At 46.5% G+C, this 17497-nt stretch overlaps 1 protein-coding gene across 2 annotated transcripts in view; it reads right to left on the bottom strand.

The window, feature by feature from the left end:
* appa (amyloid beta (A4) precursor protein a) overlaps positions 1-17497 on the bottom strand; it is a 31788-nt gene that overhangs the window by 3693 nt on the left and 10598 nt on the right. The window contains exons 2-16 of one of the 2 annotated variants that reach the window (XM_085797608.1): positions 12811-12978; positions 11274-11403; positions 10862-10974; positions 10562-10752; positions 9911-10260; positions 9243-9410; positions 5762-5895; positions 4758-4832; positions 4515-4673; positions 4205-4333; positions 3994-4093; positions 3036-3248; positions 2870-2923; positions 1767-1858; positions 140-286 (exon numbers count right to left, since the gene is read on the bottom strand). In XM_085797608.1, the coding sequence (XP_085653734.1) occupies positions 140-286; positions 1767-1858; positions 2870-2923; positions 3036-3248; positions 3994-4093; positions 4205-4333; positions 4515-4673; positions 4758-4832; positions 5762-5895; positions 9243-9410; positions 9911-10260; positions 10562-10752; positions 10862-10974; positions 11274-11403; positions 12811-12978 (2223 nt within the window). The remainder of the gene's footprint in view (positions 1-139; positions 287-1766; positions 1859-2869; positions 2924-3035; positions 3249-3993; positions 4094-4204; positions 4334-4514; positions 4674-4757; positions 4833-5761; positions 5896-9242; positions 9411-9910; positions 10261-10561; positions 10753-10861; positions 10975-11273; positions 11404-12810; positions 12979-17497) is intronic. The other variant, XM_085797619.1, reaches the window with a different exon arrangement.

The following is a 17497-nucleotide window of genomic DNA, read 5'->3' as shown; positions in this document are numbered from 1 at the left end:
ATAGAGTGTATCTTGACGTGTGTGTGAGCGCTGCAGTGTGTGTGTGTGTGTGTCGCCGGCACGTGCGCGCACAGCGTGACGCTCACACACGGCAGATTGACCGCCGCGCAGGAAGCAGGTCGGCTGTTTGTTTCCTCACCTCGATGACTCCGTGGTGGATGGAGGTGTACTGCTTCTTCCTCAGCATCACCAGGGTGATGACGATCACCGTCGCTATGACGACGCCGCCGACCATCAGGCCGATGATGGCGCCCTTGTTGGAGCCCACGTCCTCGGCGAAGAAGACCTGAGGGGGCGTGGGGGGGGGGGGGGCAGAGGGTGGACAGGTGATTGGTCAGTCAGAGAGGTTATTACAACCTGGAGGAGCTGAGACCTGCTGCTTTTAAAAACGTCTTGTACTGTGACCACACCGAGGACTTCTCTTTGTGACACCGGCGCTGAATGATGACAGCAGCTTCAATTTCCAACGCAGCAGGAGAGCGAGCCGAGCTTCCAAACAGTTTTGACGTCACCTCCCTCAGGGGGCGGGGAGTGGGGGGGGGGGGGCAATGATCTCCTGCTGCTGCTGCTGCTGCTTCTACCTGCAGCTCCTCCACTTCTTTTCATTCCTGCTCCTCACTCTGCAGAGCGTGCTTTGTCTAATTGCATCATGTATATGTCCCCTTTTTTTTTTTTTTTAAACGGCATCATTACAGAGTCGAGTTTAGCCTAAAAACAGCTGCTGAACAAAGACACGCTTTACTCCGCGAGGTAATTTTATTTTGGAGAGGTATTTTGCTCGTGGTAATTTTTAATTTCTTCCTGTGACTGCCAGGTGATTTACAGAAAACAGAGCATGACATTGAGAAGCAGTGATGCAGCATGACTCAGCTCCAACACCACACAATACTAATGATTTAAATTAAATAAAAATGAAGACTTTAACTTCTCTGTGGAGCTCTTTTTCTTTTCTTTTTTTTCTTGCAGCACAAAAATAAATAGAAGTAAAATGTCCCTGGTATCTGCACCTATGCGGACGTTATGTGTCAACAGGTGCAAACTTCATAACGCCACTAAAGCGTCTTGACATTTCAGTACACCTACTTGTGTGGCTGAGTGGGGGGGCTTAATTTCAGGCGGGTGAGCCTCCTCCACAATAATCCTACAGGACGCTGATTGGGGGCAACAGTGAATATCAAATGAAGAAGCTGAGTTAAGGAGGCAGCCTGACACACTGACTGCTCCTTGTCAATGTAAGAAATGTGATACGTAATAAAATGTAAGGATTAAGGGATTAAAGCCTCGAGGTGAGGGGAATAAAGTACGTGGATTATAATTTGGCTGAGGAGGGATTGAGGTTTTTGTGCTGGTATTACAATATCGGATAAGATTAATGAATGAATGAATGAATGAATGAATGAATGCAGAACTGGGTTGGAGACTTGTTATGTTGACCAGTCAGTGGCTACAGATCACAACTTCACTCTGATCAGAGGACAGTAGGTTTTACAGCAGGCAAGCGTGACACAAACACTACTGCCGTGTCTCCATGGACACCTGTCTCCATGGTGACAACCTTGGGAATTTACAAGAAGGACGAAGAAGTGGAAACACAGATCTGACGTCTGATGTGTGTGAAGTGACTGCTCGGTGAACGCGTCTTCATGTGTTTGCATGTTTTGCTTATTTCTCTGTGTGTAGCGATTAACCTGCATATCTACACACATAAGTCTGTGTGTGAGCATCTTTGTGTGTGTGTGTGTGTGTGTGTGTGTGTGTTGGTTTACCAGTTTCTGGTGGTGAACTTCATACTCAGTGCTCTGTCTGTCCTCTGTGTCCATCCGCATCTCAGGAATAGCCTCCATCTTCATTCCAGTCACTGGCAGGGGAAAGGAAAAGTACTATCTATTATAGATGGTGACACTCGGCCACTTTCTCTTCCTCACACACAAACTCACTTGAATCAAACTCATCCGCTCAAGCAAGGAAGGAAACGGAGGGGGTTTGGGGGGGCACTGGGTGCAAGAGCGAATATATGAAACGAATATAACTAATACAGAGGAGCATATGCAGGATGCATAGACTCTGCAGCAGCATCACAAATCTCCTAACACCTACAGCTGGCACCTTAATGGAGGTCAAGCAGAGCTGGCTGTGTGCAAATAATGGCTGAGAGAGGAAGAGATAGAGGGAAACATTTTCCTGACTTTACTGCCTCTCTTATCATGGATTTGAAGAGGAGACCTGACTTCACCTGAATAAATATGTTTCCCCTCGTCCTATAAGCTTCTGCACCAAGGTTGTTACAATGAGCAAGCAACTGCAGACATGAATTCAGTGCATTATGGTTGATTTTCTACTACGAATTAAAGAAAATATGATTTTCTGGCAAACAAGCATGGATAATGAACAGGTGTGACTTCTATTGGGTGGGTTTAGAAACTTGAAAACAGCTCAGGTGCTCTGGTGGGTGAGTGGTTACACGGCACTTGTGCAGGAGATTGACAGTTTGACTCCTGACTGGGATGATCATTCACTGCATAAAGGAAAACAAAAATCGCCCCCAAAAAATATCTTAAAAATGAAAGAAATGTAGAAGGAGCTTCGTTGACGGTTCATAAATCATACATGAGCACTGTAGAGTGCTAGAGGAGAAATCTGTGGCTGACAAACAGATGCAGCAGGGCCCCAAGTGTTGCCACCAGAGGGTGCATGCATTCAACAAGAGCCGTCTTTACACATGAGTATGCAAACACTGATAAGGCTCTTTGTGTAAGGAGCTGGTCAACACTTAAAGAGTAGAGAGTTTATGAGTGGACAGCGTGTTATTCTCAGGCCTTTCCTAACACATATAGAAACTTTAAATCACAGCACTGGGCGAGGCACCGACCTGGCCGTGTGGGGATTCCTCTGTCAAGACTAGGGCGAGAGTCCACTGGTTCAACTAGAGGGAAAGAGAGAAAAAAACACTTTTTCATGCCTCACAGCTCCAGTAAAGTGATTGTTTAGTATGTGATATGATGAACATTAAAGAAAACCAAGGTGTCAGTGAGTACCCTGGTTCTCAGTGTTGGGCTGGTTGAAGATCTCGGGGTGGATGAAGCCGACTCCGGCCAGGCCCAGAGTGTCTTCCTGGGGCAGCAGGTCGGTCTGGCCGTCTCCCAGCTCCTGGTCGGGCATCAGGGCATCGTTGCCGTAGCTCACCCTCACGTCTGTCTGCAGGTTGGCCAGCTGCTGGGCCATCTCTGCCTGCTCCCTCTGCAGGAGCTCTGGAGGGAAGGAAGGACCCACACGGGAGGGAGTGTCACTTAATTTGTCCAACTATTATCAATTTGTTGCTCTTTGTTTGTTTCATCATTAAATTCTGGGGATATATGAATAACAAAAGATACAGATTTCATGATCAGAAAAAGAAAAAGCCTTTTGCTCGACTGGTCTAATCGACCTGGTGCTCTTACTTTGGTGCGTGTTTGTTCCTGTGTGTGTTTCGCAGACTGTGACAATCTCTGAGACAGAGACACAGATGGCTGTGTGACGCACGCAACTCCAATAAACCCAAAAAACCCACAGAAATCTAACAAATGCAGGGGCAGGAGGCAGGGAGGGGAGAGGGATTTATCTCCCCGGCAAACAGTTTCATTTGACAGAAGAATTAGGCCAAATGGCTCCAATGCCCTTATCAACAAGGAGAAAAAAATTGTATTTTTGGGGGCTGGAATTTGGAGCATTCAATCCCTCTGTTACATGTAGCACAATCAGGACACTGTGTCATTCTCTATCTCTCTCTCATGCCAGGGTCAGCAGACACAGATACGGAAAATTCATATTAACAAGACGCACTGATTGTTTTTTTTTTTGTGGTCTCGTATTATCAGCTCTCGGCTGAAAAACCCTGTCAGTCTTCTATAGTTACATTGTACTTGGCTGCACAATGTAAAAAAGCCTTTTTGCCTTTTACTTCCCAATGCAAATTAGTTTCTATTCTTACTCAGCGTCTTAAAATGACAAACTCACCAACTTGGTCCTGGATGTCGTCGGCCACACCGGGCACCTTGTAGAGAAGTCCCAGAGACTGGTTCATACGCTCCTCGATGACACGCAGATGGGTCAGCACCTATTACACACACACACACACACACCATCATTAGAGGTAGAACATTTTGTCTATACGGCATATAAACACCAGAGTGATGCTGATTGGACCTTTAAATGAGGCTGAGATTACCTGAGGTCTAATCTGTGCAGCCTTCTTGGGATCCACCATGCGGACATGTTCAAAGTGTTTGAGGGTGTGCTGCCTGTCCTTCTGCTCAGCGCGCACGTACTTCTTCAAAAGGCTGAAGACGTGGCGAGGCTGCAAAAGAAGCGAAAGAGGTTGAGACAGGACGGCGTGATGTATTTATACAAACTCAGCAGCAGAAAAGCCAAACGGGCCGGAGTGACCCGACACAAGGCTCCAGCTGTTCGGTTATAAACACAGAAGGGGAGGAAACATGATGTGAATGGAAAAGCGGTATCTGAGGTGTGAAGCGTACTCGGGGTGGGTCCTGCTGCAGGGCGGTCAGGTAGCTCTCCAGAGCCAGGCGGCGGCGGTCGTTGAGCAGAGCCTCCACCCGGGCCATGTGTGTCTCCACCAGCTGCTGGCGCTCGCTGGCCGCCTCCTGCTCCAGCGCCTCCACCTTCTCCTGGAAACGCTGCCGGAGCACACGCTACGTCAGAGCCACCAAAACAGCACAGAAAAACTGAAATAAATTTTTTTTAAAAACCATCTTCCTCACCTGGATGACGGCCTTCTTGTCGGCACGTGGAAGGTTCTTGGCTTCCCTCTCAGCCTCCTCCCACTCTCTCATCACCTGAGCAAAGGAAGGAGAGACGTTCATTCTGCTTGTCAATCATTTTATCTTTTCAAATGTTCTATCGCAGGTTGATTTTACACTCTAGCGAGGCGTCTCGCTGCTCTTTGTGGCAGATCTGATCTTTTCATGGCTGTCTGAATGGAGGAAAAGATGACATTTCACACGGCTGTGAAACGATAGCATCTGAGCTGCAGAGGGTAAACATTAGATCGTTTCAGTCTGTGTAAATAATCCTTTCAGATTGTGCATGTTGATATGAGGGAGGTTCTTTTTTTTGTTTCTAAATCACATCGGGGGCTTTTATTCTTAAGTAAATCAACACTTTCTGTTCCCTGTTTGGTCTCTTCTTTAGAAACACGACTGCGCCCCGTCCGCTCTGACTCACTGGGAGGATTTCTTCTTAATTCAGCTCAGCCTTTTTCGCAAAGACATGACCTCGCAGTATCCGTAAGCAGGGAAGTACAACTGTGTGAAATCAGATGCTGCTGCGTCTGTGGCTCTCAAAATGACAACAAGTAGCAGATCTAACCGGGGCCGTGCACTTTTTAGCAACAAAAGCGGTTGCACAGCGCTCAGTGCAGCAGAAGGGAGTGCTCGCCCTCGTCTGGAGCTTAGAAAACAGTGACGTTGCTGAGGAGGACCATCTTGCCCTCCTTCGGAGAGCAAGCCGCTTGATTAAAAAATACAATTAAAATTGAAATGGTTCAGTCGGCTTACCCCGGGAGGGATTAACAAACTCACCTATTCCTTTTACTCGCCACAACTCTTTTCCTTCTATTTTCTATTCATAGAAATATCTAGAAATGTCCTCCTCCCCCTCCTTTCTGTTCCCCCTGCTCTGCCAACATTACCCCTCCACAGGCATGTGGTGACTGCAGATCAACTTTAAGCTGGTTAAACTAGATAAAAACATCAGCTGTCGGTACCTGGGACATCCTCTCACGGTGCTTAGCCTCCAGGCTCTCTTTGGCCTTCTGGAAGTGGGCGTGTTCGTTCTCGTCGGTGGGGGTCTCCAGGTAGTGGTCCACGGCGTCGGAGGAGCTGGGCGAGGCTGTGGGCACTGCAGGAGAAAGAGAGGGAAGGAGGAAGCAGGGAGGTGAGAAGACTTTCAGTGGAGCATCTTGGTGCTGCACACAAATGAGCACAAAAACACACACACACACACACTCACAGTCACACGCCTAAAATGGGTTAATAGGGTTAATGTGAGAGCGAGAGAGAAAGCTGCCTCCCACCCTCCAAAAGCAAACAAGTGAATACCTCAGATGACCTGCAGGCCTTTTGTAGAGACAAAGAGGCAGGAGACAAAACCATTTATATAACTTCATTCATGGCTCTGCGGCCACAACACCGACATTGGGATTCATCCTGTTGGTTCAGGAGCACAGACTGAATTGTGGTCGACTTATCAGCCACAAATGTAAGTGGATCATGTCATTAAACTGCATGAAACCGAGATATAATCAGTGGAAAGTTGATTATCTTTCGCAAGTGTGCGATCAAAAGTGGCTGGTAGTGTGTATGTGTATGTGTGTATGTGTGTGTGTGAGAGAGAGAGAGTGTGTGCAGGCATGAAGGTCAGACGTCATGTGAAATTGGTTATGTGTGATGAGACTGCGTGACTGCACAAGACAGAAAAACAACGCAGAGATGTTGTTAAACTTTAACCTGAGCCAAAGCTTCCTGAAAAATGCTTTGAAGGATCAGTTCATCAGATTTAATCAAATTTAAAGGAGTATTTAGCTAATTTAAACTCTAGGAGCATCATGTGGATAGTTTTCACGACACTGCACTTTATTCAAAAGGACCAATCCATTAACTCCTTGTTCAAACTTTCACGTTCCAGTTTTGTTTTGTTGTTGCTGCGGAGCATTCACAGCTGCACTGTTATACTTTTCACATATTTTTGCCCGAGAACATTTCCTCACAGTACATTTATTTTGTGCCATTTCATCAGAGTGCCTCCTGAAAGTCGCAGGGTGACACTCCTGGACCATTCAGCCCCCGTGGTATATGTATTACCTTTTTCTAGGGAACCCACAGGGCAGTGAGTGCCCTTATGATAAATGTATAAATTACACTTTTGGAGCAAAAGGTAGAATAAAACCTGGCAGAAAATATCAATTTCCCTCCTGATACAGAGAGTTTATAAAGTGGGGAATAGAGTCTGGGAACAACCTGCTTTTTCTTTTTCTTTAATGTTTAACCTTTGAGACCATTACAGCTGATGTTTCTACAAAGTTTCTCTCTTGACTGCACACAAACTTGGGGTGGGAGAGGGTTAGAGAGCCGCCCAATAGGCTCTCGTATCTCTACTGTCCTATTTAATGAAGACAAAAATGCCCCCAAAAATGACTTTAAACAAGGAAACAGCTCTTGTTCCTGCACATGTGATGAATCAATATAATGTTGGAGCAAATGCAAACAGATGAAGACAACAGAGACTGAAAAGTGATATTTGCTGTATCAAAACGACTGATTATTATGAGCTTTATTCTTACAAAGAAAACTGCCATTTGACAAAATGCCACTACATGAGGCCGACTGTGAGTGAATATTAATTGGCCACACATGCAAATACAGTGTGTGTGTGTGTGTGTGACTGGGTGTTTGTGTTGGCTCTGGGGGAGAGACTGCAGCACTTTCTCACCTCGACTGCATTTAGCAGAACAGAGAGCCAATATCGAAACACACACACACATCAAAACACTAGATCCAAATATAGGGAGATGGAGATAGCATGACTCCATTTCTCTGCGGGGCAGATCATGCACTTCGTGACTGAGACAAACACACACACAGAGACACACACACACACACATTGCACAAGGTCAATGAACCTTATACAACACCGAAATCAGCATCAGAGCCAAACTGCTTAAACCGCCTTCCACTCCCCACTGTAACGCTCAAGCCCCACCTGCACACACACACACACACACACACACAGTCACAGTCTTCTGGCAGTGAAACCAGGCCAGGTAAAGTAGGAGTGAGTTCCCGTTTAACGTCCAATCAGTGAGATTGTGAGAGAAGAAGTGAGAGGTCTCCATTATGACGAAATGTCAGTGGACAAAGTTTTTAAACAGGGTGTGTGTGAAAATCATCAAGCAATCAGCCCCATTTTCAGCTCTGCCACTGATAATCAATCACCACAATGCGATACAGAAAGGCAGGTGTGCTCTGATAGTACGTAATGATGTATTGATGAGTTTTTCCCTCAGCGCTGCCTCGGAGACGCCGCACATTCTCTAAACTGCGGCGGGGTAATTTGACACCCGATTTAAGTAAATTGAATGAATTAACCGGAACGTATTTCCTGGGTGACAAGGATGGAATAATGTAAGCAGGCCTGCACTGTGTCAGGGATGTAAAGGATAATGTGCAGCGAGGTGAGGATTATTGCACAAAAAAAATATTATAATAATTCCTGCCTGGATGGTTTTATAGCTCCTATTCATGCTAAAGTAATATCTAAGATGATGCCCATGAAATTGGCTGTAATCACAGAAATTACAGTAGTTATCCCAAACGCTCCAAAGGGCAACAGTGCTGTAACCATGGTAAAGTAAAGAAAGCTTGTTCAGCCTGTGATGGAAACAGCATGTACCTTAAGCGTTGTTATTGGAGCATCAAATTCCCACATACCAAATTCAGAAGTGTGTCCTTCCTTTGTTCAAGTGATACTTTACCATATTAATTATTTATCCATCTATGTTTTGTGTTTGGTTTTTGGTTTTGTATGTCCTCCATTTGCCAGAGATGTGAGAAGAAAGTATGTACAACTCCACTGCTTGCTTGCTACACTTGATTACTTGTACTGTCTAATGTTTGTTTGTGCTCCATGTATGTGGTCGTGGGATAAATAAAAAGTGAAAAGTGAAAAGAAATACCATCTCTTCACTGAGGTTTCTGAGACGTTGGGAAATGCGTTTCCATTTATTGTCAACTACTGTTCTGACACACATCACCTGCTCTCTGCATCTTCACAACACACCTCAGACTAGAAGGTACATGAGTGTGAAAGCAAAGGCGCCAGTGAGCACACAGGCCATCAAGCTGGTCGCTTCAAGAATCCACAGAGGATTGTGGGAAAGGTGAAGCCTGACATTGTTATTTGGTTGATACACACACGCACACACACACACAGGCAGTGAGGAATAGTAGGTGTTAGCCAGGAACAGGGCTGACAGATAGGGATCGACTAGAAGAGAAACACACCAAAGCGAGAAAACCTCTGCAGCTGTTAATGCCTAGCGGACAGCTCAGGATAGACAGCGAGTAAACGAGAGGGTTAGGGACACGACGGAGATGGAGACGACTGCCACTCAGACCAGCGGAGAGCTGCTGGGGGGGAGGTGGGGGTGGGGGGAGGTGGGCGCCACCGCCGCCGTGGGCAGGACTTACTGACGCTGCTGCAGACAGACAGGCAGTACTCCTCTGACTCAAAGTTATTCCTGTTGCCTCCGCAGCCGCCGTAGATAAACTGAGCACAGCGGCCCTCCTGGCGGTCAAAGTACCAGCGGGGCAGCATGGCCCGGCACGGACCGGTCTCCGCGTTGGCCCAGCACACATCTTGGAGAACACACACACACACATACACACACACACTCATCATAAAGCTTACGATACAGTATGTAAAAGCATCATAAAGTCTTTTATAGCTCCCATATGTAACATGGATGAATCGCATGAATAAAACGTTTGATTTTACGTAACAGCGTCTTTATTATTATTATTATCATTATTATTATTAATGCTGCTTGGGATTGAATTTAAGAACAATTTAACACTGAGATGAAGAAACAAAGCTGTTACAACCAATTCTGATCCTAATGGAACGTAGCTAATGAAAGCTGTGAAATGACAAATGAGCACAATAAGAAAAATGACAGCAGGAAATTAATTGTCGAGGAACATGAGGTTCAATTGTGTTTAGCAAAGCAGAGAAAACTGGGAAAACATGTTTTTTTTGTGTGTTGCGGCGCCGAGGTCGCTCCACATTCATCTAAATGCACAGACACCTGTCGTCGCGTTAATAACATTCTGTTAACGACGCGCGTTGCGTTACTCACCCCTGACGACTTCCTCCACAGACTCTGTAGTGGTGGTGGTGGTGGTCGTCATGGCAACGTTGGTGGTGGGCTCGTCGGCGTCGTCGCCGTCATCCAGCGTGTCGACGATGTCTTCGTCGTCTCCCTCCTCCTCCTCCTCTTCTTCTTCCTCCTCCACCACCTCCTCGTCCTCCTCTCCGTCTCCGTCCTGGTCGTTGTCCAGGAGGTCTTCCTCCTCCTCCTCTTCCTCCTCGTCGTCGTCCTGCGCCGCCACCGCTGCCTCCTCCTCCGCGTCCTCGTCCTCGTCCTCCTCTACCACAGATGGCCTGGTTTCCTCTTGCTGCTCCGCTGGCTCGGGCTCACGCACCATACTGGGAGAGAACGAGGGATGGAGAGAAGAAGGGAGAGAGGGAAGAGGAGGAGAGGGAGAGATGAAGGTGAGGAGGGGGTGGAGAGACATATGGAGACAACGAGAGCAATTTCAGGAAGGAAAGGTGTCAGAGAGAAACGGATGAGGAAGAAAAGGAGGATGAATGACAGGGTGGGAAGGACAGAGACCCGAAATTAAAACCAACCTGCAGTTTGCTTTCAAGGAGAAAAATGTGTGTGTGTGTGTGTGTGTGTGTGTGTGTGTGTGTGTGTGTGTGTGTGTGTGTGTGTGTGTGTGTGTACCTGTTGTCAGAGTAGTCGGCCTCCGCTCCTCCCCACCAGACATCAGAGTCATCAGCATCCTGCTCGGCACTGTCGGCGTCGCGCTCCGCCTCGGCGGGACAGCACACAAACTCTACTCCCCGGAAACGGTCGATGCCGCAGGGCAACAGCATCCCGTAGTCATGGAGATTCATGGTGCGGTCTCCACAGGACTAACAGAGAGACGGAGAGAAGGAGACGAGGTCAAAGAGAATTGATTAGTGGATATTTGTGCTATTTGCATGTGTGTGTGTGTGTGTGTGTGTGTGTGTGTACACTCACCTCCTTGGCTACAGTGTGCCAGTGCAGGTGGCTCTCACACTGGTCCATGCGCTCCTGGTGCAGGAACTTGCACTTGTCGGGAACGAGCAGGGCGTCGCTCACAAACTCTCCCACTGCAGCGGAACCAAATAATATGAAGAGTTTTAATTCATTCACACGCACACAGACGCACACACGCACACACTCACAACACAATAGGCTTCTGTCTAACTAGAGACACTATTTCAACCACCACACTCCAATAAAGCTGGCTCTGACTCCTCGGTTGCCATGGTAACTCCTGTAGTAACCTGGGTGAAATGTTATCTTTTGTTTCGCCTGCATTTAATTCCTGAAAAATGAACAGTAGCACTTTCTAGAAATGTTTTTTTTTTTTCCTCTCTCTCTGGGAGCTGCGTCAGTCAGGACTCACCCAGGCAACGGTACGGCACCACGATGTGTGTGTGGCTGCGACACTGCTTGCGGCCCTTCTTGCACCAGTTCTGGATGCTGATTGGCTGGTTGGCTTCCACCACATTGGTAATCTGGAGCTCTGGGTATACCTACACACACACAAACACACACAGCAGCATATATTATCACAGTTATCACAGAAATAAAGATGGTAGCCTCCATCCATCACCTACAGCTGCAGGCAAACCTCAAACACAGAAATCCTGCATTCACCCTCTCTGTGTCCTCCCTTCTTCTTCTCCTCTTCCTCTTTCTCTTTGTAAAACGTTTTTAAAGAAGCCTTGTTTTCAAAGCACTCGGGTCTTTGCATTGCTGTGGTGTTCATCGATGCCGTTTCAGCTCGGCAGGCTCTGCAGTGTTTACCTCTGTGTTTCCTCTCAGTCATGCATGACATCTGCCTCTGCACAGTTTTCACTGTGTCATCTCCCTCCAAATACCTCTCACCTCAGCCATGACACCTCCTCTTCTATCTCTTTCTCCCACCAGGCAGAGGGAATAAATAACAATAATTCCATAAACACCTTCTTCCTTCCTTCCTCTCTGCATTTCTATGTTAAATTCTTTTATCGGAGGTTCAGATTCAGAGACCAAAGGACGGACTTATTGCCCTTTGAGCCGGTCTGAGGTGCTTTTCAGAGAAATCTCATTATGCATCAACAACAGAGGTCCACTGTGTTGTTGCCTTCAGTCTGGTTGGCCTTCACCTAATAATAAACTAACCCCTGGCTTGTAAAGTAAAGTCACATGGACTTAAGCAGCTTGTTTACTGAGCAGAGTTTTGGCATCATGTCATCTTGCCAAATTGGGGATTTCGGTGAATGAAAACAAATCTCTGTAACACACTCATGGTGGACTTTACTGTGCTCTGTGCTCTCAAAACTAACTTCTTTCTACTCTGTGGTGCACACCTCTGAAAACGACTCTCATTTGCCCGGGCGTAGCAAAATAAAATTGCGAGCCCTTTAGAAAATGAAAGAAACACAAAGCAAATGAACGCCTGTAAACTGTTTTCGATAAAGCAGCTTCTCTCTCGACCTGATCAATCACTGTAATTTGCTCTGAGGGTGTCAGCTTAACGGCTAAAATGTAAATTATGCGACCCAAAAAATCAAATTATAATGTCACGCCTGTAAAAATCTATCATCCAGGCTTATTGCGAACCCAAAACAAAATAAACACTGGGCAATAAGAATAAGAATATGGCCAAATTGGAACTGTTTTCAAGCTGCTATAATTTATGATTATGAGTATGACTATTGGGCTACCAAACAAAAGTGTAATTTCATCTTCATATTATTATTATTATTGTTTTAAAACTATCCTGACATTCAAGATCTACAGTATGTTCCTCATCTTAACTACAGCCCCTCAAGCTGCTCCATTCAACCACAATACAATACAATTAAGATTCATATCAGCTTTATAGGTGCATTTTATCATCTTGTAATGTCAGACTTAATTGATTCGTATGAGGGGGGGTAAACTGTTGTATTTACCTCCTGACAGTACTGCAGGATGCCCTCCTTGGTGCCGATGCAGCTCTTGGTTCCTGAGGGGTCCGGTTCCCACTTTCCGCTCTGCACGTTGATGTGCATGTTGAGTTTACCGCAAAACATGGCCACCTGGGGCTCTGCCAACAGACCCATAGAAACATCTGTAGGCACCTGGAGGTGTGTGGGGACGGGGGGACGGGAGAAAAAGACAGAGAGATTTAATGAGACTTAGCACTCGTGTTAAACTCCTTGAGCACTTGCGCTGAAAAATGCAAGACGGATGCAATTAAATTTTATTACTTAGATAGAGGGGGGCCAGGAGAGGAGAGGAGATTAGTGTGTTCGATGAAATGAGGTGAGCCGGTTTAAGATGAGAGGAGCGGGAGAGAGCTGAGGGAGGGAGGATGGAGAGGAGAGGAGAGGAGGAAAGCCGAAGATGAGGTGTTGGCAAAAGAAGGCAATTCTCCTTTCTGAGTTTCGTCATCACCGTGAGTTTGATTTCTATCGTCTTACAATCAAACTCTTCTCATCTAAAGGTGCTGCTCATCCATATTTCCATTGGATGTTTTTAAATGTGCAAAAACACCCTGCTGAAAAAAGATGGACATCAAAAATCAATAGCTTCAGAGGAATAAATTGCCTCAAACAACAGGCCCGGAGCGACGCGCTGCACCCTCCATTCTCTATGATGTTCGTGCACACACACACACACACACACACACCCACTCGATGCCCTGTGCAACACCGTTTATGGGAGCGGTGCACATCTCCGAGCCCATGCAGGCTGTTTTTAAGTTGTTTTTTTCCAGGACAGTATCGTGTTTATATAACCCTCTGTTGATTTGTTTTTGCTTCATTTCTCTCGGTTAGTGCGGCACATACTGAGCATGAGAGCAGGTTGGCTGGAGGCAAGGCGAGTGTGTGTGTGAGAGAGACAGAGGGAGTCTGCCTTTGGCGTGAATGTATGATTTTTTTTGCGTTAATTCACGCTGCGTGTGTGTGTTGATCGGCGTCTCTGCGTGTGTGTGTCTCTGCCTTCATGAGGAGGTTTTGTGCTGAGGTTCCCTTAGGAGAGGAGGTGCAGACAAACCGCTGAATGTCTGCATTGTACTGGCAAATGAGCTAGAACAAAATGGGAGGGAATACGGCGGGGGTAAAGAGAAGGAGACGGAGGGAGGGAGGAGAGGGACTGTTGCCATTGTGTGCTCCCTAATCTTGTTAATGGTTTTGAAGGCCCTGGCAGGCAAACAAATGCTGTTTTGTGAGATGGATAGCATATTTTTTCCTCCAGACTTGATTTCCTCCGAGCGGCCCGGGGGCATAAAGTCCTGCTCCAATATGTGAATAGCTGGTGGGGGCAATCAATTTGGATTAAATCTGAAGCCGAAAACTCAAATGTTTGGATTGATTTAGCTGCCATGTATCTGGTGTATCACTGGAAAGATGGACTTTATCAGCCTGCATTATATTCCATTTATACAAATTGGCTGCATTTACACACTTGGCAGAAGAAGAAGAAGACAGGACCCTCTGCAGCTGTTCACTTTCTATTTACACTCGGCTGCACCCAGAGGGTCCGGACTAAGCAGAGGAGAAAGCTTGCGAGTTACGCGAAACATTAGGTGAATGCAATAAAATCAACACCTGTACAGTTTAATACCATCCAACATGCACCAGGGTGTAAACATCTGTGAAGCCTGTAATGATCAGTTTGAGGGGGTTTGTGAAAACATTCATCAGATGCACATACACTGAATCTTTTTGTGTTTTTAAAGAGACAGCTCAACATTTTAGTTGTTTTTGAGGCAAATTCATGCAAAACCGGTGAAGTGCGTTCCCGTCGGAGGCAGTTTTTCAGCAAGCAGTCTCTGCATTTGTCTCAACAATGCCGTCTCATAACGCTCCATTATTATCTCATAGCGTGGTGAATGTGCAGGTCACAACTTGTCCACAAGAGCGTTTTGGAGTTGTTGGATTGTGTATTTGATGAGTTTGAACCAAGAAATCCCATTAGACTCCGTAGCATAACTCTGAGCAGCTCGCGGCTCTGCTCCGCCGCTCTAAAAACAGCTTGCACCGACGATTAAAGGTAACGAACCTACTGCTAATACTATAGGGATTATAGCAATGGGCCAATTTGTTGAAAAAATGTTGAACTACCCCTTTAACCCTCACAGATGTGATAGTGGCCTGAACTTCAGTCATACTCTGGCTGTTATCTAGGCAAGTAAACATGATGCTGAATTATGGGTAATAACCTTGTAACTGTATCATATAAACAAAGTGCAGACAGTAAATCTCCACCTGACGATGAAGACGAACAGAGAGGAGCTGGTGACGAGATGGAAGGCCTCCACATTAAAAACAGCTATAAATACGACATGGAGGATATTCTGTCACTGTATCTGTCAGTTTAGCATTTCCTGCTAACTGCTGACATCCGGTATGTCGCCGCTAAATCATAAACATATCTGATTTGTTGATATGGAGTAGATGTGGAGTCGTCTCTCTGCTCGCGGCGGCGCATGTTACACTGCCTGTAAAGTCACGACCTGCCAGATGATGAATCACTGAGTTGGTGTTAGGACAGCTTTATTGGTTTATTGGAGCAATGACAACATTTATGCTGCACATTTGCTAATGTTTCTGACTATATTATAGATATGATTTGCCTACTATCTATTAAAAACAGACTATTCTACTTATATAATTCAGTTGATACTAAAATCATTGATCACAGAGCGAGAGTTGTGACTGGAGTAGTATTTATTCACCTCCAGCTACCACACACTTATCTAAACATTCAACTTCTCTGGGGCCTTTTACCTCTATGTGGATCATTATTCAGTCACATCGCTTCTACTTATTTCTGAATCAAGGAAGCATCCGTCAAGTAACTACTTCTTGGAGGTTCTGCCACTCGCTGCATTTGAATGAGGAATAAAAACAGCAACACACACTCGTACACACAGATCGGGTTACGCTACCGTGGGTCAAACACGCATCTACAAAGTTCACATCCCTCACGGGTCAACAACACGACGAGCCGCGAGCTCTAGTGGCACGGAAATCAGTAAATCCCTCACACGCATACACCTACGCACACACGCACATACAAATTAGGGTGTAAAATCCTGTCCTGCTCCTCGGCAACAACACATGGCAACTTAACACCGGTGGTCATCAGTCTTGACACGGGGCCATCTGCACCGCGTGGGGTTATTTCGGGGTCTCTGTCGCTTGATTCCCCCACACGACCATCTGTGAGTGAGCAGCACCAAGGGGCCGTAGATCAAATCCCATCCGACTCATTAATGGTAAAACCCGAGGCGAACGGGGAGCAGAAAGTTTTCCAAAATAATCTTTAAGAAGTGTTTTTTTTGCATGCAAGCTATCTTTTAATTAACTCACTTTCTGGGTGCACAGTCTCACTCTGACCTTATCTGCCCACCCCCTGGCCTCTCCCTGTCACTTATTGAAAGAGATAAACCAACTTCCCCCCCTGCTTGGGGCATAGGTAGGAAGGTCCGTGCAAACTGCTCGCTGACATTCAAATTCATTGTGTCATCCTCTTTTGACTGGCAAATCATCTCCCAGCCAATCACACCCTCTTCTCCCTTCCTGCCTTTCAGCCTCGCCACTGCAATCTTTCTCTTCACTGCTGTGTCTTCTAACTCGAGGAGGAGAAGGAGGAGGAGGAGGGAGAGCAGCCAAGCCTTCGCTGCAAGCTTATAAATCTGAGTCCCAGGATGATGGCAGAGGCCGGAGCAGGAGGAGAAAGTGAGAGGAAGAACAATAACCACAATAGCGAGAGGCAGGGAGAGATTGGAGAACAGATGAATTGGACAATAAGCCTTGGGGCTCGAGCAGAAGGTCAGGCGCTTTGTAAAACAGGAGGGATGTCGGGCTGGAGGGCCGGGGACGCTGAAGGAAACCAGGGACGGCTTTAATAGAGGAAAGATGGGAAACGCTGGTGTCAGACAAGAGGTAGTTTAGAGAGAAAGGATGTCTGCCTCTTCTGAGTTCAACTTCAGTTACATGACAAACCCTGAAAGATCCTCCAGGCAAACACTAACATCACTGATTACACTGTGGGCAAAAGCCATCATTACACATCCCTGCCACATCTTCAAACGACCGGAGAAATAACAGATTGCATGCAATTTGCATTTTGCAAATCCTCCCAAAAATAAAAGATAAGAGTAGAGGGTTGTTTTTTTTGTTTTTTTTAGATTCTTCTGGCTCCAGTGACAAGACTGGGAAGCTGGGATCTCTGAGCCAGCAACAGATGGGACTAAAAAAAAAAGCAGACAGACAAATGGCAAAACACACCAGCGGCAAAGTGTCAGACAAATGTACATTACAGGACGAGAAAAACCAGGCTTCCCTCCCCTCTCCGCCTCTCTGCCTCTCTGTCTTTATCCCATCTCAGCCCTGGTTCACTATCCTCCCCGTCTGCCAGCCGGTCATCCTGCAGGGGAGGGAGCAGTAATCTGGGCACTGAGGATTAGGACGGCAGCCTGGTCAGGAGAAATATCCCCGTTTGCTCTCAATCTGGCATGATAGCCATCGCAGCGGCCGAGGGGAATAAGCCAGGGGAGTGGAAGCTGATGCCGTATGAGATTGACCCCGAGAAGATAGTTCAATTAAAGACGGCAGACGCGCCGAGTCACAGTCATATCGCCTGGCG

Source organism: Trachurus japonicus, chromosome 2 (assembly GCF_045865225.1).
Source record: "Trachurus japonicus isolate A0001 chromosome 2, Traja_1.0".
Classification (NCBI taxonomy): Eukaryota; Metazoa; Chordata; class Actinopteri; order Carangiformes; family Carangidae; genus Trachurus; species Trachurus japonicus.
This window is presented reverse-complemented; position numbering and strand designations above follow the sequence as displayed.